This window comes from Poecilia latipinna, unplaced genomic scaffold (assembly GCF_001443285.1).
Source record: "Poecilia latipinna isolate Pla-1442-1.1 unplaced genomic scaffold, P_latipinna-1.0 Scaffold2092, whole genome shotgun sequence".
Taxonomy (NCBI): domain Eukaryota; kingdom Metazoa; phylum Chordata; class Actinopteri; order Cyprinodontiformes; family Poeciliidae; genus Poecilia; species Poecilia latipinna.
In genome coordinates this window covers 58,438-81,168 of record NW_015114708.1, presented here as the reverse complement: position 1 = coordinate 81,168, position 22,731 = coordinate 58,438, and the positions used below count along the sequence as shown (strand labels likewise).

General features: G+C 37.5%; 1 protein-coding gene across 2 annotated transcripts in view; it reads left to right on the top strand.

Annotated features, from left to right (window-relative positions):
• The first annotated feature begins 1,674 nt into the window (after nt 1-1,674).
• Nucleotides 1,675-22,731, top strand: part of LOC106936183 (inactive dipeptidyl peptidase 10) — a 53,914-nt gene continuing 32,857 nt past the window's right edge. The window contains exons 1-4 of one of the 2 annotated variants that reach the window (XM_015017027.1): nt 1,675-1,950; nt 16,402-16,516; nt 18,053-18,148; nt 19,877-19,971. In XM_015017027.1, the coding sequence (XP_014872513.1) occupies nt 1,912-1,950; nt 16,402-16,516; nt 18,053-18,148; nt 19,877-19,971 (345 nt within the window). In that variant the 5' untranslated portion in view covers nt 1,675-1,911. Of the gene's footprint in view, nt 1,951-16,040; nt 16,517-18,052; nt 18,149-19,876; nt 19,972-22,731 lie in introns of those variants that run through there. The other variant, XM_015017026.1, reaches the window with a different exon arrangement.

Here is a 22,731-nt window from a genome sequence, read left to right as displayed (position 1 = left end):
AAAATTAGACTGCAGTTAACTAACATCTACTCATAAATGTTGATAAAATGGGTTATTAAAGATAATTTTTAAAACTTTGTAGAAAAAGAAAATGGAAGTCCTGAGATGTTTTCTTGCAAGAAGCCTGTCCAACTTCTGAATGGGCCCCTATAGCAGTCAGGTAACAGTTCCTCCCCTTTTTAACAGGTCATACAAAAAATGGATCAATAATAAGAATGAGCCTTGTGATTAAATCTATTTTACCTTTTCCACATCCACGAACTTCAATGTATGGAATCAGGATTATGAAAGTTCATCTCCTTTTACTGTGATGCTTTAAATTAAATCCAACTGTGCATTAGTGAGGAAATGCAGTTGAAAACAGATATTATTGGCATAAATGGTAGAATTTTCACTTTTTTATTGTATATTTTCAATTTGACCTTAATCTTAATCCTGTTATTTTTATTTAGATTGAACTTTTTTGCTATCCTATTCTATTTAATATTTAAATATTCTGCAGAATTAATAACCAGCATAGCATCTCACATGACACTTTTCAGTCCACAATTTGAAAAGGGGGAGTGTCGCTCAAATACAAACTTAATAGTACATGAAGTTTGGACATTTTGAAATCAGAGAAGGACACAAGAATTGATCTTCACTGGCCTTTATTAAAGTACATACAAAATGCCACATTTGGCAGAAAACTGAGACGAACAGCTATATGATGTACATCATAAACACATCATACAATCAACAGCTGTGAAAACCAGTAACAGACATTACATTTCATTAAAATCATGAATACACATCAAATATGTTGGTTAAAGTTCCGTTTATTATGGTTTTAAAGCAGGTGGGGTTTTAGTTTAGATTTAAATAATTTCAATGTTTCGGCTGTTTTGCAGTTTACTGGAACTTTGTTCCAGATTTGAGGTGCATAGAAGCTCAATGCTGCTTCTCCACGTTTGGTTGTGATTCATGGGATGCAGAGCAGAACCAGAACCAGAAAACCTGATAGGTCTGGAAGGTTGCTATGACAACAGCAGATCTTTAATGTGTTGTGGTGCGAAGATGTTCATGTTATAAACTATTGGACTATTCTTTAGAACTGCGCGATGTGCTCTGTCTTTCTGGTTTTAGTCAGAATGCCGGCAGCAGCGTTCTGGATCAGCTGCAGCTGGAGGATTGATGTGTTAGGCAGACTTGTAAAGACACTGTTGCAGTAATCAATGCAACTAAAGATAAATGCCTGGATTTTTCTCTAAATCTTGTTGGGTTGTTTGTTTAATCCTGAAAATGTTCTTCAGGTGATAGAAGGCTGACTTTGTAACTGTCTTTATGTGGCTCTGAAGGTTCAGATATGATCGTTAGTTTCTTGCTGCAAAAAATTAAGCTGTGCATTGACTCTAGATCGTTCCTCCTTAGGTCTAAAGATAACTTTTTTTTTTCGTCCACTTAAAGAAAGTTGTTATTCACGCACCGATTTGTCCAAAGCATCTGTTCAGTGCTCGGTTTGGTTTAGAGTTACCTGGTGATATTGTTTGGTTGTATTATGGCAATACGATTCCAATGAAACAGCATTATGACAATTAAATTGGCTACTGGATTTTAACATTATGAGTTTTTTTCATCAAAACTGATTGTTCATCATTGCTGCTCAAGCAGCGCCATCGGTTTGTATGTCTATTTAAACTCAACACCTCGTCACGATTAATTTCCGACCAAATCAGCAGCCAGAAGGAAAAAGAGAGAAGAAAAGAGAGAGAGAGGAGAGAGAGAGAGAGAGAGAGGCAGGACCACCAACCCGTTGAGGACAAACTTGCAAGAAGCGGAGCATGCAGAAAAAGCTCCGCCAAACAACAGTGCAGCTGCTCGGCGGCTTGTGAGGCTACACACGGCAGCGCGGAGCTTGTTGCGGATTACACCATGATTGCCACAACTCAACAAAACATGACCACGGATCTGGTAGGTGGGCTTCAATCCACTACTTTGCGGTTCCCTTCCTTGTGCAGAGGTTTGAGTGTGTGTTTTCTCCAAGGGGGGTTTTCCGTGTGTCGGGGGAAATTGGTGATTTCGCTTCTTGACACTTTTCCCGTTGCTGTCCATCTTCCGGACAGGCTTGCCCCTGAGCACTGTGGTGTGATTCTGACGTCCAGTCTTCTTCTTCTTCTTTATTGTCCCATGCAGCCTCACAGAGTGTTTCCTTGCACCGTTAAGAAAGCTCAGTTTTCCTGGATGATAATTAGTCCCAGCAGCCAGCCCCCTCCAGCATGGACGCGTACATTGACAAAAGAGGAGGGGGGGCAGCCTGCACACTATGATTGATTAGCCCTTTGCTGCAAAGGTGAATGGTCAATGAATGGGGATTATGAAGCAGGACATTTGTAAATTGCAGTAAATTTAAGCAGTTCAGACTAAGAAAATGATACAAACTAGCCAGTGTGAGGCATAATTCAATTATTATGCTGCCTAAGTCAGGATTAAATGATCCTCTTCTGTATATTTTATTTTCAAGCTTTATTCTCTGATCATAATGTGAGATGCATTTATTAATACTATGTTTCCCCCCCCCCCCACATTTTTGCAGGTTTTAATCTGCAGAGCTACAGAGGATGTTACAGATACAATGATAAAACAAACAGAACTGGATCAATACAATTGGAGTAGCAGTTGCCAACCATTGTTTATTGCACATGTGTCAAACTCGAAGTCCGGGGGCAAAACCTGGCCCGCCGTGGCTTTTTAATGTGGCCTTTTACACTCCAAATTACATCCAAATTCACACAAAATCAACTGAAATCCCCAGTTTTCAGATTTGAATGACATTTTTTTCTCAAAATTGGCCAAGAATGTTGGTTTTAAGTGACTGTTGCCTCAGCCTTACTTGTTGTCGAGTTATATAGACTACGATTAATAAAAAGTCACACTTAACACATTAGCGCAAATATCGCTAATGGGTGATGTACAATATACCGTATGTTACAAAAAAAAAACCCACAAAAACAATCAAAATACTGGAGATTCCCTGATTTGTGATTATTTAATTTTAAGAAACACTTATTGAATGCTGAAACAAACAGCTACTTATTAATATTTTAACATTTTAATGGGTTTTATCAGTACATTCTGGCACAACCGGCCCGTTAAGAACATTCAGACTTTTATTACGGCCCAGAATGAAAATGAGTTTGACATCCCTGGTCCGTTGGTGGCGATGGTCGCTAGGTCGATCCATTTATTTATTTTTTTTAATCTTCATACAATTATTCAAATTCCTTTTGAACTGAATAATTGCTAGCATGTTTGACCTTAGCATTAGCGCTTTATCAAACCAAGTTAAAGCTGGATTTAAACTTTTAAGTTCTTTTGAAACATGTTTTCTGACTTTTAAATCTAAGATTTGTGGCCCATTAGCAACAATTTTCTCAAGATAAAATCTCTCGGCTAACAAGAAGTGTGATTTTAGCAACAGCTCTGTAGCTGAAACTTTATGAATTCTTGCTGAAAGTCCAAACATTTCACAACCCTACCTCAAAGGAGAGCCATAACTTTTATTTAATTTACATATATTAGCATATTATTCTTACCATTTGCACAAAGAATGAGAATAACTGTTATATTCAAGTCAAAATTATTAGCCAAGACTTAAGCTAGAAGTAACAACAGTATTGAAAATAACAAAAATATGTTTCATTTAAATGTGGATTATTTTAATGAGTAATATTTAGAATTCATTTTTGCAGTTTGTACCAGTTATGACACTTGTTTAAATCTCTTTCTTTAATGTTGAATGTTCAGTACAATATAAAAACCATGCTAAATCGTTTAATTCGCGATAAAATGTTTATTCTTTTTAGAAGAGTTTCAGAGTCTTTGCATATTTACTCAGCTGCAGCTTCGGTTGCTTCAGAGGATTGTTTTTTATTCTGAATACCTAGTTTATGTATCACTGAGGAAAACTCCTTGACATTAAGTGGCACTCAGGTCTTTAGTGCTTTCACTGACATGATGAAACCCAAATGAAACTTGCCAGAAATCATTTATTTCATAATCCCGAGGTATTTTTTTCTCTGTCGCAAACGACCGCAGAAGGCTGCAGGGTTTACAGACGACCTTTTTACCTGCAAATCTCAGCTCACGTCAGTCGCAAATTAATGTACTTCAGGCAGCAAATCTGTTGAGGTTGTTGTTCCTTTACATGGCAGAAACATTATTGATGCATTTAGTTATAGATGCATTCATCCTCTGTCTTTGAGCCGCGGCTTGAGTTAATTATTTAAAGATGCACCAGTGAATCAGCTGAGATTGAACTGAACGGTTTTTCTTTCATTGTTTGTGATCAAGGAACTGGTAGATCAAATACTGAAAATCTGATTTCTATTTATTAAGGTCAACAAAACTAAGAACTTACATCGTTTTCTATCTATAAAAGCATCAGCATATAGTTTGATGGACTTCATTTGAGATAAACGGTCATGCATAAATGAGTATAATTTTGTGATCCCTTTGTTTTCTTTTGTATAATGGAGTATTAGGATTATAATAATAGAAAACAGTCAGTAATAAGTCATAAAACTGCAAGAATAAACTCGTAAGAGAATAAAGTAAAAGTAATGAGGATAAAGTCGTAATATTACAAGAATAAAGTCATAAGCATTATGAGAATAAAGTTGTAAGAGAATAAAGTCAAAATAATATGCAAATAATGTCACAGAATTATGAGAATAGTCATAATATCACAAAAATAAAGTCGTATAAGAATAAAGTCAGAAAAATATGAGAGTAAAGTTGGAGTTTTGGAAGAATATAGTCCTAATATTATGAGAATAAACTTGTATGAAAATAGAATTTATACAATGTGAGAATAAAGTCCTAATATTACAGGAATAAAGTTGTAAAATTACAAGAAAGTCGAAATATTATCATTTCATTCTCGTAATATTAGGACTTTGCTCTCATAATTTTCTGTCTTGAATTTTTTTAGCATGACCCAAATACATTTTGAAATGAAACTATCATTTTTTTAAGGTGCTTTGATCCTTTGAAAATAATAGATTTGATTAAAATTTGACTTTTACAGCTCAGAAATAAAAAAAACAAAGACACCTAATTGGTTCATCCCTGGAGTTGCCTTTTCAGGACAGTGGGTGTTATGCTAATTATGATTTTTAAAGCAGCACACATACATTTGTTTTTGCATAAAATCTGACCAGAAATCCCAGTTTAATACCAGAAATGTTTGTGTTGTGGCTCATGCTCCATATTTAAAACTGCACTGAATCCTAACACGTTATTTACTGGTAAATTCTCTCTGAGGAGCCTCGGCGCGCCGGGAAGAAAAGGAGTGCTCTTCATCATATTTACTTTGACTCTACATCATGTCACCCGTATAGCTCCCCCATCTCGCGTTTTCCTGATACTGCTTGTTCCCCAAGGCGGCAACTAAGTGTACAGGATCCTTTTGTGATGTAATTTTCTTGTGTGTGATGGGGAGCATGAAAAGAAGATAGGGGAGCCTTGCAGCGATAGACTAAAGCAGCTGGGCTTTCATTTCACGAAGGCTTTTGCTGCATTGTCTCGTCATAACCTCGAGGGCTAAAAAAAGAGAAAGTAATCTCTAGTTATGGTCTCACATGGTGTCTTTACCATTTTTCTCTCTTTTGCAGTAGAGAAAATCCAATGCAATGCTTTGGTTCAGATGGGAATCGATGCCAATCAGTTGAATCTAATCATTACAGCCGCTTGGTTTCTCTTCATCTGAAATTACTTTCTGCTCTAACGATGACCTTTATTTTTACTGAGGCAATGAGAAATATTGACAAGATAATGCATATAGGTTCCTTGTTAATCTGCATCTTTCCCCTGTGAGTAATTATAATGAATCATTAAAATCAGCCTATAGCTTATATATTGAGGTCTGCATGTAAAATACCCACTTCAGCGTTAGCGGTTTATTCATTAACGTCTACGTCTGTGATCTCAACAGCCGGGGTTCAGGAGGTTTTCAAGTATGCAAATCCAGCATCGGCTCACTCATTTCTCTTCATGTGATTTATTATTGGATGCCTCACAGACACAGAAGATGGAGTTAAGGAGGTCTCCTGAGTCTAATTTATGAATTTCAAATACTGCCTGAATCCTGCACAACCTAGTTGTGGTGCGCGCTCTGCAGATCGTGTTTGGTGTGACTTGTTCTCTTTGGTCTGCAAATTTTTTTTGGACAACTTAAGAGAAAAAAGAGAAAGTCTTTGTGAGGAGTGTGATGGGCAACTCCAGTCTGATCTGAAGTGGACATGGTGTTGTAAATCCTCGAGGAGGTGCCATACTTTTCAATGATCGTGGTTTTTAGGATGGAGAGCTAATGTCTAAAAGTCTCCTTCATGGCTGCATTCCCTCTCTTAATTGTTTCCCTGCGGACCTTGTACAACTGTGCACCTTATCGATTCCCTCATTTGGTTGAGTGAAAATCCCACAGCTCTGCCGGCGAATGAAAGAGCCCTCTCTCGCCTCCAGTTCAGTTCTGCTTGCTTTGCCAAAAAAAAAGACAGAAATCCTCCCGCCTTCTGGTGATTTATTCATTAACAGTTGTTTGCTGTTTGTCCAACACCTTCATCTAAACTCCTTCATCCTCCTTGAAATACAAAAGATCCCACCCCTCTGCAGAAAACCGGCTCTCGGATATTCCTCCGTGTCGGTCAGGCTGCTGACTGTGATAAACCGACTCTGTCACACGGCTCAGCCCTGTCATCTGTTCACCTGCGCTGGCAAACTGTGCTGCATTAGATTCCTGAAATGCAGCGTGACCAGCAGCCAGGCGGCACTGTGGCAGGCAGCTCCTCCGGGGAATCCAGCTCCCTGCATCTGCACCCCATTTGCAGGAATGACAAAACTCCTCACTCGCCGAGATGCGGGATTCTCCTCCGCCGTCTTTTCAGTGATTTGACCTTAATTGGAAGTAATGTCTTGGCTCCAGGGGAACAAGAGGAGATGGGTATCCCCTCCTGAAATAATTTGAGGGAGGACATGGAAATAATATTGAAGTCAGTCGAGCGAGTAATTCAGTTTAAAGTGTCTCTGTTCACTGCGGCTTTATTTCATAACTTATTAGTGTTGCGCTCGGATACGACGACACAGAAGTCTCACTGTGCATGTTTTCAGCAGTTAATCTCCATGTTATGTTAATTAGGTTTAATTAAATTTCTCAGCCTCAGAATTGTAAGTTCTAAAGGTGCATTATGAGCACGTCAAAGCTGGATTTCTGGATCAGACGGCAGGATAACAGTGTGTGTGTGTGTGTGTGTGTGTGTGTGTGTGTGTGTGTGTGTGTGTGTGTGTGTGTGTGCTGAGCCTCTTTGGACATCAATCTCCCCAACTTGGATGGCACCAAGAGTTCAAACATCACTTCTGCTTTGTCCCTGCTGGTGCTGCTTGTAGTGGTTTTAATTCGACTTGTTTTCACGCTGCAGTGCATCTTTAAAAGATGAAGTCTTGGCAGGAGTCCTGAGCCGCCAGACCTTTGCTCACCTCGAGCATGAAGTGAACTCGCTTATCTCCCAACCTCAGAAGTTTTATTGACATTGATTAATAAAGGTTAGGTGTGAAAAATGTGCACACATTTGTTGGAAAAGCTGATAAAGAAGAGTTTTGGGTTTAAAGTGAAATATCTCCAGATCCTGTAGATATTTTTCACTTACTAAAGAAATAAAGAATATGCTATTTTCTCGTGTTTCACAGTTTGTTTAACATCAGGAAGTGAAAAGCTCAACCCTTTCTGCTCGACTTAACATCAGTACTGTGCAGGACTGGCCTGCTGATTTATTTATTTTTATTAACTGATTAGTTGTTACATAGCAGATGTATATATTTTTGTACAGTTTTTGCTTATTTACTACTCTGATTGTGTTACTCTTTCTGCAAGTTGCCTTTTTTTTTGCAGTTAACGATTAATCGATTACTAAATTATTTGACAATTATTTCAGCAATGATGAATCTGATTAATCATTTCAGTTGTATCCTGGTCAAATGAGACCAAAACTAATCTTTACAAATTTTTCCTTACTGAAACAATGGGGGGAAAAAAAAACAGAAGTGTAATTTGCCGTTTTTCCACATTTGATCTGACCAGAGAAACCAAGTAGAAGTTTGGTTTCGCTGGTCAGATGAAACCAAAATTTAACGTTTTGGCCCTCAATGCAAAGTGGAAAATTCGCCCTGATGGTCACCATGGAAACACAGTGTTCACAGAGAAACATGGTGATGGCAGCATCATTCTGTGGGATGTTTTTCAGGACAGGACAGCTTGTTATGGCTGGTTGGAAGATGAACACAAGACAGAATCCAGAAAAAAACTGTTAAGTTTCTATTGCAAGATTTGATATCCAGTCCAGCTGAGGAGGTGGGTCTTAGCGCTGTCAATCATTCCTCCATGTGGTGCTGCTCATTCCTCTCTTGCCCTCGCAGCTAGAACTGGTGACGGTAAATAATTGGTTTTCTTGTAATGGTAAGTTGTTTCTCCACTCTTAGCACATTTAGTAGCATGTTCATGAGTTAATTGGCAGCGCTAAGACCCGCCTCCTGGATCTGATTGGTTGTTCTTTGTCAGGAGCTTTTTTCAGACAGCAATAGTAGCTCAGGGAGCAAGCAGAGGAGATCAATCTTTTCACAGATTATCTGTCTCATGTTGTACAGATAATCATGGTGACAGTTTTAGCAAATATGTAAAAAAAACTTACAGCTCTGGAAAAAAAGAGCCCACTGCAAACCTCCTGGTTGTTCCACCAAATATTGGTCTCTGAACTCTTCCTGAGTTAAAACATTAGTATTGTTGTTTCTATATGAATATGAAATTGTTTTATTTGCATTGTTTGAGGTATGTAAGCACTGCTTCTTTTTATTTTCTGCAAATAAATATTACATTTTTGCTTGACATTTCAGAGACATTTTGTCAGTAGTTCATAGAATTAAAGAACAATGTTCATTTTACTCACACATATACATATAAAAAGTTAAAATCAGAGAAACGTATCATTTTTAAGAGGTCTCCTAATTTGCATTTCATAAAAGTTGCTGCACCTTTAAACACTAAAGCCGGTTCTAGAAAGTATAAGATAGAAAAATGTAAGCAACACTTTTCAGATTTGTGTTGAAAAAAACTTCAAACCTTTCCATATCATTTCCCTTCCAGTTTACAATTCCAACAAAAGAAGAAAACAAAATAAAAATGTGTAGTTTCAAAGTGAAAACGTTTAGACGTTATGACTCTATAGTCAGTAAAGGAAACCTCCAATCTGACGGTCATGTGAAGACATGTGGTTGAATGGGGGGAAGTGATAAGCTGCTAAACGGGAATTTTAGACAGATTGGCTCTACTAAAAAAAAACGACAGACGGTGTCCTCCCAGGGAGCGAGGAAAAGCAGCAATCTGTTGACCGCTGAAGCACATCGATGGCTTTTTCTTCCGCTCCAAAGCGGAAGTGTGCCAGGTTTCCCAGTTAAGTCAAAGGACAAAGCAGCAATAATGAAGGCTGAGTTTTATGGCTGCTCTGCTGCCGCTGCGCTCTCGCTCTCTCTCCTGCAGGCGTCTGATCCAGCGGTGTCAGCCCCTCATTGTGAAGGAGCGCGGCACAGTGTGGCGAAGACACACACTTGTGGTTAATTGTAAATAATGCTGATGCAGCTCACTCCATCAGTTCCCCTTTGTTGCATTTGGAGGGTATCCAGAGATGTTAGGTTAAGCTGGCTGTGGTCAAATCTTCCACTCTAATATGCTTTATTACATTTATTGCCTTGTTAACAACCTAATTTAGACTTGTTGATTAAATTCTGACGAACCAAACTTGCTTCTGGGATACAAAGTACGACTCATTTTAAGGAAACGGTTGTGAAACGTGTTCTGCTTAAAGAATATTGCACATTGTCTGGAAAAACAAAAACTCAAATACTGCCTGTTGACTTCCTGTTGATTATTGTGTTGATTACGTGACTCGTGTGATGCGAACAAAGGTTTTCCAATAAAACACTTTAGATACAGCTGAAAAATTACCTCATAGCAACACAAAAAGTTTATTTTATTGAAAAAGTTGTTTTGAAATTGCATGAAGCAAATTCATTTTCAAAAATTCAGTTTGCAGCATTTTATATTTAATGTAAATGCAGCTAACGTTGCTTGATTGTGCTATAACATGGCTTTATGTTGCCTGTAAAACATCTACCTCCTGTTTATGTCCTAAATTTAAAATCTCCACTTGGATATTTTTTGCCTATTTTAATTGTACGCAGTTCTTTAAAAGTTCTGTGAGGAAATATATTTGCCCATTTATCCATAACAACTGGAACTTTCAATATGTAGCAGGTATTTTCACAATTTACCATCTATTTAAAGAATGTCCTTCAGATTAATTTCTACACACACGTATATATATATTGATATGTAGATATATAGAGATATTTATATATGTATTGAGACAGACACACAATGCACACATATGAGATATATCTATATAGATAGATATGTATATACATATCTACATCTATATATCGATATCAAACTTTATATCTACCTCTCTCTTTATATTTATAGAGCAAAATAGATGTATATATAGAGAGATAGATAGATATATAGATATTGGTATGTAGATATATATATAGATATCTATATATAGATTTATATATATTTATAGAGAGGGGCAGATAGATAGATATACACAGATTTAGAGGAAGATAGATAGCTCTTTCTGTTCCATATTTACATTTTCTTTCTCTAAATCTCCCTTTAATTAATAAATGTGGTTGTCTGATTTTCTGTTTCGAATTAGAAATAAAAATCTTACAGTGGATGAACATGAACCCTGATGTTGAACGTGGGGGAAGCCGGAGCAACCGGAGTGAACCCACACCTGCACAGGGAAACATTTCCCCCGTGCAGTCCTGACTTTAATGTTGAAATGTCCAATTAAAACAACAGCAGCTCTTTTTCCAGTTCCCGCCAATCACCCAACCCTTTTAGAACCCAGACTTCTAAAAGGTTCTTTTTGTTCGACGTTATTTACATTTTCTTTCTCTAAATCTCCCTTTAATTAATAAATGTAGTTGTCTGATTTTCTGTTTTGAATTAGAAAAAAAAAACTTACAATAGATGAACATGAGTACTGATGCTGTTGAACGTGGGGGAAGCCGGAGCGCCCGGAGTGAACCCACACCTGCACAGGGAGACATTTCCCCCGTGCAGTCCTGACTTTCTAATATTGAAATATCCAATTAAAACAACAGCAGCTCTTTTCCCAATTCCCGCCAATCATCCAACCGACAGGTGGCCCCACCCCCTTTCAAATCTAATACCCTTGGTTCTATGCTGGAGGGACTTCATGTCTGTCTTTGAATTGGCGCCGATGTTTGGGAGTTAATGCTTTTTTGAATTGCCTCCACAGAGAGACTTTTTTCCTGGGTCTCTCTTCTTGGTCACAGACATTCTCCTCAGATGACGCTTCAGCTGTTTGACTTTCTGGGTCCTGAGATGCTGGGATAATATCTTCTTTTGATGTAATCTCTGTCTGTGGAGGGGATGTTGTCTGTTTCTTTGGGCCATTCTCTCTTTCTGTGGGAACTTCATGAACCTTATTTTGATCAGTCTCGCTTGGTCTTACAGCGGTTTCCAGTTTGCCTTGCATTGCTGTCTTTCTCTGTTCAGATTCAGATTGACTCATTTTCTCATCTTGCTGGTCCCCATCTAGCTGTATGTCAGGGACCATTTCATCTTCTGTCACCTGCTCTAGTTCGTCAATCACCGTTTCAATTCTCTGGATGTCAATTTTCATGATGGCTTCCTGATCGTCATGTATAAGTCCTTCACCGTTTAATCCAAAAAATTGTTCCTTATTGAAGCTTTCTAATTGGAAGGCAGCATCCAATGCTGCCTTTCTAATTTCTTCTGCAGAGATTTGTTGTGGGCTGGAGATAATTTTTTCTATCAAATCTACATAATTTTCAATGCCGGCTGCCTCATCCACAACTGTTTCTGGTACAGAAACTTCTTGTTCTTCATCACTTTCTCCAGAAATCTTGTCATTGTTCAGAGTATCTGATATCGTGGTCAGCTGATCCTGATGTTCATTCACTTGGTCCTCAGAGGGCTGGTTTTTCAGCGATGAAAAGAGCTCAGTTTGTGTTGCCACGGTCTTGTAAACTGGTTTTAGTTGGCATGTGGTTTCCTGATTATCTATCTCGGTTTGCGTTGAAATGGATCGACGGACTGGTTTTAATTGTGAGCTGGTTTCCTGTACAGCTGTCTCCGTTTGTATTGAAGGACACGGGTAGATTGGTTTCTCCTTTGAATTGTCTTGTGCCTCAGTCTGAACCTGAACAGACACCATAGACCTCTTCCGCTGTCTTCTTTCTGCGAGAACTTCCCTTATTAGATCGTTCTGCTGTTTAACCTTGTCAAATAATTTATGGTTCAGTCTGACCACCTCATCAAGCCGTTTCATTAAATGTTCCTGTACTCTGATATATTCCAGTTCGCGTGTCTTAAATTTGGCTTCACACGAACATGTTGCTTGAGCTGTCTTTTCAGAAGAGTGGGGCAGTACTTCCCTTTCAACAATCTTATCGGATGCAACTTCTTCCACTCTAGGCTGGTTGGACTCCATTGTCACCTTTGCTTGTTCCATCTTCTACAATAAATCAGTTCTCCAAAAGTCAGTAAAGATTTCACGATAAGTTTGATGTCAATCTCCAAAAGAAATGTGAACCAAACAAAGTTGAAAATCTTACTGTGAACTGCTAAATGAATTCTCTAGAGAAACGTATCAACAACGGCTGCTAACAGGTTGTGATGAAGGTAGATGGATGTGAGGAGCTTATATAATCGCTGGTGATGTCATAATTCTGCCTTTGGAGTTTGTATGGGAGGGGAGGGGCACCTAATCAGTGGTGTTCCTCTGTTATTGATCAATTCATACACAAATAGCTGATAAGTACATAAAATGCTGGCTAGAAAAAAAAATCCCCACATCGTTTTTGCGCCCCTTCCAGTGTAGTGCCTCAATGCGTTGCATACACTCCATACCCACTTTTTGCGCCACTGTCTGAATGCATTCGTGGCTTCTTCACTCAGTCCCACGAATGTTGCAGCTTGTTGGTCTCTCTAAAGTCTTTAGTCTGAGTGTGTGCATTCATGTGTGTGTTTCTGTGTTGCCTGCTGCAGATAAGCACCAGCAACCCTGCAAGGACAAGCAGGTGCAGATGATGGATGGATGGTGTAAAACCAATTCATGCCAAATACATTACTCAAATTTGGGACAAAGTTGCACCTTCAGTAACAGTAGAGTAGCAGATAACTCTTCCTACTTTGAAAACACAAAATTTTACCCTGTATTTTAATTTAGTTTCTAGTGCAAATATCTTAGTACAGTTGAATTAAGACAAAACTAACCTTTCAGCAAGATATGAGTCAATAATTACTTCATATTGATAAAGTACTATTTCCATTGATTATCTCACTTATTCCAGTAGAATTAGCACTTTGTTTTCAATATTAAGAATTATTGATGTTATGCTGAGAGGTGTGGTGAGGAAAGAGAAGTTAGTGCAGTAAATAAAACTGGTTTATTAAGTTTGATGCAACAGCAGATTTAAAAAATGACAGATTTGACGCTTAGGCCTGGAGTTTGACACGTCCTCTAGCACTAAAAAGAAGGTTAGAGAAAAACTTACTGCTTCTTACAAACAATATTTGTTCCTGAAACTAGAGAAAAATACTTGGCATTATGAGATTTTTGCAGTTTGCAGATTAAAATGACGCACAAACTCTATTTAGCTGCTGCAGTAACTTTTGTTAACAACCCAGTAGGAGAAATGGAGCAGACAGGCTGACAATCATCTGGCACCGAGCAAAGTAACCCCAAAAACAAGAATACTGAACGTCAAAAACTGAGCTTGACAATAAACTATTGTAATCACAAATTGAGAGCAGGTGTGAATGGGAGGCTAAATAGTACACTGACAGACAGCTGGATGTGCTGGCTGCTGCACCGAGCAGATTTCACAGAAATCTAGAGCTTAACTGAGCAAATCAGCACTACAAACTGTTTTTTCTCCATAAAAAAACAAAATAATTCACCATTGTTTTTGGATACAGGGGAAAATGGAGCTCAGCATGTGTACAGCATTGCCTGGAAAAGATCATAATTTAAGCAGTTTGATGTGTTTTTGATTCAGGGGAGAGAAACAACAAAATGGAAATGTGGCTCTGCAGAGAGCTGAGGCACAAGCACACGCATACCAGCTCTTACCCTGGAGACCGAATGGTTCATGAGGTTCAAAATAAAATTTTAAACCTTGATTTTTCACCAGTGACAAAGTCACAGCTTTTGATTCAGTCCTGTAAAAAAGACCTACTGTGTTTTTTCCCCCCTCTTTTTTCATGTCATGGTCACAAACATCAATATATTTTATTGGGATTTTATGTGATAACACAAAATTGTTCATATTTTGCAAAAATGACATGGTTAATTTTTAGGACTGTAGCTAACGATTGTTTTAGTAATCGATTATTCTGAAGGTTAAATGATTAATCGGTATTAAAAAAATTGGCACATTCTGCAGATTTTACATTTAACCACTTCATTCATTTTTTGTTTAATATTAAATATAAATTAAAATATGCAAATAAATCCGAAAATTAACATTTTATTGCCTAAAATACAACAACACTGCATTCCTTTAGTGAACTCTTGATCATTTGTAGCAAAAGTTTTATCTACAGCTAAAAAAATACTTCTAACATCAATATGTGTATAAGTGGAGGGCAAATAGATTTTTATTTACAGAATTTGAAACAGGTGAAGCTAAAAGTGCCACTTGAGGAATTCTGGGTAGAAAATATTTACAGAAAAATATGCTTGTTTTTTTAATCTTGTTTGCAAAATGTTTGTACAGTTTTGGCTTAATTACCACTTTGAGGGTGTTGTTCTTTCAGCAAATGACCTTTTTTTGAGTTTGTTCACTGAAGTTAATGATTAATCAACTGCTAAATTAGTTAATGATCATTCAAATAATTGATTAATCATGATTAATATGATTAATATGATTAATCATTTCAGCTTTATTCATTTTTTTAGCAAATATAAATCCAGTGTCACAAGTATTTGCTGCCTCCTTTACTCTGTTGACCAAAATTTTAAATTGTTTGCCTCAGACGAAACACAGCTAATCACACCAGAACGCAGTGATTTACACCCTGAATACGGGGAATTCGCTGCATCTTTGTTTGGGGATGTTTTTCTTTATCAGGAACAGGAAAGCAGCTCAGTGCTAATGGGAAGATGGATGAAGCTGAATACAGGAAAACTCTGTTAGAAATTCAAAAAAGACACAAAACTGAGGCTGATTCGTTTTCCAGCAGATGTTGCAGAGAAACGTGATTAAACAGAAATGTACACCAAATGTTTTAGATTTTACTCATAAAACAAATTATGAATTATTTCTTCATAATGTTTATTGGTCTGTATGACTGTTTATGGCAACAATTAAATATAAGTTTGTTATTCCCTCTGATTGTAAAAAGATGCATTGTGGCTAATTAAAGCTACAAATCCATTGCAAAATAATGTTATTCTTACACCTGTTTAGATTTATTTTTCTTCAAAAAATTACAGATCTCCTCCGCATATTTGCTTTAACAAGCCTGTTTTTTTATTGTTTGTTTCTTTTACAGTTAATCAGTATTAACAATGCTTAGTTTAGTTTATTAATTTATTTACAATGGGGACAATGTGAAAAGAACATTAATAAAAAATACTTTGCACCAGCTCTAGCTTAAGCTAAGTTTCCATCTGTAATAAAACAATCTAATATCATAAAACAACCATTGAATGTCTACATATCATATATAAAAGAAAAATCTGTTAAAATGTGTCTATGTGTCTTTGGTGCTGAATTTAGAATAACTTCTTATGTGTATAAAAAATCTACTGCATAAAATGTGCAATTACAATATAAAGAGAGCTATAAATTGTTTTTTTTTTATTATTTCAGTAAACAAAAATCAATTTGGAGACGGGTATATATAGTTTAAAGAGTGTTTCAGTTTCGGGGAACGTATTTCACCATTAACCTTCCTCCAAAGTAAAAGGTCTATAATTTCATGTGAAATGAAGCAAAGTAAAAGAAGAACTACGTGTCAGTTTTAATTTCTTCCCCAATTAAAAACTGCTCTCCTAAAAGCAACAGTTTCACGCAGTTCTCCAGCGGAAAACTTGTGCAATTTATTGGAGTCTAAGTAATGCTGCAGATTGGTCCCGGTCCCCCGTGGCTCAGCAAACCGATTTGTCTGACGGTGGAAATGAAGCGGCACTAATGTCCTCTCTTTTAGCTCGGCTCGCATTCATCACCACATTTGTTTTCTCTCTCCCGCTTCAGGACCTGGGGAGTTCAGACGGTCCACCGAGGAACTGGAAGGGCATCGGGATCGCCATGGTGGTGATCCTGGCCGTCATGTCCCTGGTCACCCTCTCCGTCGTCGTCCTGACGCCCGGTAAGAAAAGAGGCGGGAGCATCAAAGTGGAAAGCGCAATTTGGATCCATGGCTTTGAAAGTTGCATAAAAAAACACCAATTTAACTCTCATGTCTGCAGCCAGAAGCCTTTAACTTCACATAAAGAGCAGAAAAGGAAGGAAGAACTAATCAGGCTCTGTTGTAAAGTGAAAAAAAATGAAAATCCACCTACGGGCGCCTCCTTCTGAAGCATGTTTGTTTTATCTGTACAAGAACCACATCATAAACAAAACAGTTGAGTCTTTTTGAGAGGTTAAAAACCTCTTTGACTCGTTTTTTTGTCTCATAGTAGTTGCCAGGCAACCAGGAGAAACTCCAAGAAGTTACTGCTCTCGGTCAAATAGTCTCCGAGAGATTATAAGACCCAGTAAACTGGGACTTTTTCCTTTAAGACTTTGGTTTTAGCACCACCATTAAACAAACAAGATATAAGGTGTTAATTAGTATGCCATAGAGCTGGATGTGTCCCCTGGCGTCCATTTCGTTTTGCTAATTTAGTTTCTGAGCCCTCACTTCTGAAGGACAAACGTGAGAGGGGCATCGATCTTGTCAGCGCTGAAATCTTCTCCACGATGCTGAACTCTCTCAATTTGAATGCAGACCTCCTTTCACTGGTTTTTCTTTCTTCCATGGCGCTTCGAAGTGGCATCTGCTGACTTTTAGATCAAGTCAAGACAATTTTTTATCCCTGCAGTCGGTTTCCAAAACATGAAGCATGTGCGACCTTGCTTGATGTTATTTGAACCCTCTGCTTACGCGAAAGCTACCAACAGATTTCTTCTCTGTTTTACTTCTTTTACATACATTTTAAACACATTTTAATATCAGACAACTATACCTGAAATTAGAAATTCATTTACTGAGGGAATAAAACAATGTAATCTACCCTGCGTTGAATACTCTAGAAAAAGTTAAAAAGTACTCTCTAAGCCTAATTACCATTGTTATAGAAGTAAATATATGGAAGTAAATATGTGCCAAAAGGATTTAAATTAAAAAATCTTGCATGTTTGTGGTCTCCTAAAGAGAAGTTGATTGTTATATAGAAATAGTACTTCCTTTACAAATAAAATCATCATTTATTGGATTTAAAATTATTTTGATGCTCTGAAAATGTTAAGTGTGACAAAGAAGCTAAAACAGAATATATCTGTAAGGGGGTGAATACGTTTTAAATGCTCATTTCTTCTGATTTGTGCAGTAGAGTAGAGGTAGTGATGAATCTTTATTTTTATTTGTGAGTGTGTAGTCAATGATAAATTTAATTCCTGTTTGCTATCTCTTGTTGATTTTAATCGAAGTGTAAGTTTTGGAAATTATTATAACTTATTGTGGTAAAAAAAAAACATCCTTTAGATTGAACTGATTGGTTTTTGAACCCTGAAATAGTTGAACATAGCCTAACTATGCTATTCTGAAGAGATAAATCCAGCATGATGCTAAAAAGTGGGCCAATCCCTGCTTTCATGTGAACAAAGGCTTTTCACAGTTTGCTCTGTCTGTCTGCTTTCAAAGACGAGTCTCACTTGTTACTCCGCTCCCATGTGACCATGGAGGATCTGGAGAGCGAGGAGTTTAAAGTTCACGATCCCTGTGCGGCGTGGTTGAACGGTGAGGATCCGTGTTTCAATGACCTGTTGGACCCGAAATGGTTAAATGTGTACTATTTGCCAATGATACTAACATTTATTTATGTTGGAGTTGATGTGGAACAACAATGAAAGGATAAAATGAACAAACTTAAATAAAACACAACAAAAATAACATTATTGTGGGAACTGCCAATCACTGTCAATGACACCAGTTTAGGTGTGATTATTGAGGATAAACTAAAAGTAAATCCCTATTAAATAAAGCCAAGTTAGTTATACAACAAAAAGCATTACATTTGCTCTACTATTCATCTATCTTACCCTATTTCAGTTATTGTGCAGAAGTCTGTGGCAATAATTACGAAACTACCCTACAAGTATTAACAATACCACAAAAAAGAGTAAGAAGTGTAATCCATAAGGTTGGATATTTAGAAAACACTTACAATTTAACTAGATTTGTGAAATCTAAATTGTTAAAGAACTAATTCTTTAAGCTAAACATAAACATGAACATTGACATGACATTGAAAAACTGTTTAAGACCAAGAAGCAAATTTTATACGTTTAAAACATGCAAATTCAGAAATACTAGAAAAATCTTTTGTAAGTAATTGGAGACAAACTGTGGGATAATTTGAATACTGAACTTAGCCAATGTCCAAACATGAAATTGTTCAAATTATCATACAAACATATGATTACTCCTGGATATAAAATGTAATATTGTTAGCAGGTGTGGAGCTATAGGGGGGCCTGGGGGGGCTGCTTGCCCCCCAAACCGGGCCGGATGGGGGCCCGGGCCTGGAGGTGCCAGGGAGGGAGGAATGGTTTCAAGTCATTATAGACAGAGAAAGTGCGCCCTCGCCTGTTGAGAAGGGTGTATTTAATGTTAAAAACACCTCCCCCACCCCCACGTAAGGGGCCCGGTGATTCCTTAGGGGCCCGGTTATGGGTTAGGGGCGCTGACTTGTTCCGCTAGTGATTGTTAGTCAATTATTGTTGATGATGCTAGCTTTGTTTTTCTTAGTGAAATTTAAAGAAACAATAATTGTTCATCCGCTGTAGTCGAAATTAAATATCAGTCCAGCATCTTCTGCCTATAAACATTAAATAAATTCCAATACAAAAAAACCCTAAAACAAATTACAAAGTAATTGTTCCCAGTGAACTGTGACTGCAGTTGGCAGTTTCAAAAGTAAACACAGCAGATAAAATTAATTACTCTAACAGTTAAAATCATACACAAAATTATACATGAAAAAACCCTGTGCCTAATTAAATTTGTCTAAAATATGTGCCAAAGTACAATACTTGTAAATAAAACACGGAGCTGATTGTAATGCATCCCACAGTTACAGACAACGGCGAAAACAAAAAATGGGGAGCGCAGTCAGTTACTGGTTGCTACGGCAACCACCAACCGCCAAGGGCGGCAGAAAGGGAACTTACATAGCAACAATAAATGTCAGGAGAAAATAACTTTAAAAAAGATTCATTTAAAGGGTTAATGAACTAACTTCACATTTATAATGTTGTTAAAACAAAACCCATGTAAGATTATGCTGGTGGTTAAGAAGTCTGATTTTTTTTTTTTTTTTTTTCAAGTTTCTACTTCCACCCACTCTCTTGAATATGTAGGGGGAAAAAAAAGAGAAAAAGTTTTGACATCATGCTTGACGCTGTGTTTTTTTTTCCCATACATATTCAAAAAACAAACAAACTCCATCTGCTTTTCCCCTAACAGAGAATGAAGTGGCGCTGCGCACCAGAGAGGGACATGTCCTGACATTCACCCTCAGCAACAACCTAACCACAACTCTGCTGGACAACAGCTCTCTGGTAGGACGGCTCGCAGAAATGACTGTCTCACATTAACACAAAGAATGAACAAACAGGTCGATAGAAATGAAAACTGGGAGACAGATGCTGCGGGGAGCTGCGGCACCACATGGCGCATTTTACACAAAAAAAGACTTGGCACGTTGACGGTATCGGCGCGTATTTCCCCCCCAATCTGGCTCCTCTGTGAGCCCTCTGCCTTTGTCTTCAAAGAGATCTTTCCGTGCGAGGGCATCATTTTGAACACCGCCTCTGCTCGACACTAACAGACTTATGTGGGTCATCGCAGCCATGCTCAAAGCAGGGTTGTGTTGTCAGTATGATAAGTGTCTTCCCTGTGTCGAGATGTTGGTTTTTCATCTCTGCTTCTATAAAAAACAAACAAAAACAAATATTTTCTTTCATATATCAAAACACACAGATAAATATGTTGCTGAGTCAATTTTCTGTTTATGTTTTAAAGGTGACCTGTAATGCTTCCTATGAGATATACAAAGCTTATTCATTACATTATTTGCACTAAATCATTTAGATAATGAGATCTCAGACTCCTCACTTCTGCCTGCTTTAAAATGATCTGTTTTGGGGTTTCTTGTCACTTTAAATCCAAACAAGCTGCTGCTAGCAGAACTCATTTACACTGCAGAAAACATAATTATTCAACCGTATACCATAGAAAAGCAGAAGTAGGGCATCGTGCTCAACCAGCAAGAATTTAGAAAGTAGTTTCTGGATGGTAAGTCAACAACAAAACACTTGTCCAGCTGACCAAATGTGCTGGAACTCAGTTTGGGTTTCTAGGTGACACGCAGAGCGCTCCTGGGGTTGCTAGGTGAGGGCAGTTGTGACGTTATATTCTCAAAAGACTGAGTTGTTGCTAAAAACGAGCTGGGTTGGTTTATTAAGCAGTAGAAATCCAAATAGAAGTGCAAAAACATTTATCCAAATATTGTGTATATATTTGAATCCTAAGTTCTCATCCTGGAAAGATGTAAAATCTCAATTAAATCATTAATCATGTCCATGATCAGTGTGTTACCCAAAAACCAGACACAAATTGAGAAGATGTAGTTTTATGCCAGATATTCACATTTGCTTTTAAAGAAGGCGGATGTTGTTTAATATTCAAGGATGGTTTGCAAGGAGGCACTGAGGTACTCCACTAATTACAGATTAGAAGAAGCTCACATGAATCTTTTTTTATGACACTTTGTCTTAGAGGTCAGTGTCTTTATCTTTCTAAATTAAGATAATTTATTTTTATTGACTTGTATTAAGAGGGTCTAAATAAGCGAATGTGGTTATTATAAGTAAGTGTTCCTAAATGAAAATAAATAAAGAGGATATTAATAAATATGAGTAGTACTTACAGTACAAATAACTCTTCTGACATTTGACTGTTTTATGTCATTGCAAGTGTTTCCCCTTAATAGTTCAACACATTTCAGAAATGTTGAGGCAGTAAAGCTTTTAGGACTTTATGTTTTCATTTTATCCAATTCTAAAATGTTGTTGCTTTGCTGTGGGGTTTTTTCTCTCCACATTTTTCTGCAAGCACATCTCAAGGTGTCAAAGCAGTTTTTGTTATTACTTCCTGTTCTAAAATGCTCCATTCAGTCATTCTCCAGTACACTTACCTTTTTCTTTTTTTTCAAATATGCAGCTTTGTGTTTAATAATTTAGCTTTGTAATATCTTGGTAAATAGTACAAGGACATTCCTGGAAATTACACTTTCTTCAAGACTGTGTGCTTTCCAATTTAGTGAAGTGTCCTTTTCTGCAATAATGCTGCAGTGACAGCGGTATAGCACTCATACCCATACCAGCACAGAGCCTGGCTTTTTTAATTTGCTGCTTAGAACAGTTTGCATGGTCCAAAGCACATTGTATCCCCTTTCTCCGAAGAAGATTAAGATTACTATTTCTTTGATTACGATCCACATTATGACTGTGTGGCGGTCCATTCGAGATGCTTCAGAGCAAAGAAAGAGTCAGTTCTGGTTCTGGACAAAACATAAGACTTCTGTTTTGCCCAGTAAAATCCTAATTGGTACTTATAGGCATAAATCAGCATGATGCTGCTTGATAGAGTCATCCAAAATATGAGCTGTTGATGTCATTTTCCATTTAAACTGATAAAAAAATATATTTTTGTTTTGTAAACTGGCTTACTTTATATGTTTCGTTCTCAGTACGTGCTCCATACGAAGATCATTGTTGGTGCATCCTACCTCAGCTTCTCTAATGGTTTCTGTGCAAATAACCACCCAGTTCAAAAATAATGATGGTTTAAAGGTTCATATAATGGCATTTGCATAAACCTAGTGATGGGTCCGGCGTCGGTGCACGTGTCCAGCCCATAGACCTAAACCCGTTTCGGTGCGCGTATTTGTTTCAGCAAGTCACGTGACCGATACAGGAACTGTTTCGAAATGACATTAACGCGCCAAACTCTGTTTATAAGGAAGCAAATCTGTCAAATTAAACGAATTATTGATCTTTTACGGAACAGCGTCAAATATGGAGTAGCTTCTAAGGAAAGGTTTCCGCAGCGTGGGGCCATTTTGATCTTATATTGGAAAATAAATTAGTTTTCATTTTTGTAGTTTCATCCGGTTCTTGTCAGTTTCTACTTGATCTATCTGAATCCAAATTCAGCTGAAATGGACTCTTAGTTTACTTTCATATTATGTTCTGCAGGTTAAGTGTTTGACTAAACTGTCTTATTTATATAAATCCACCTTTTCAATGTTGAGGCAT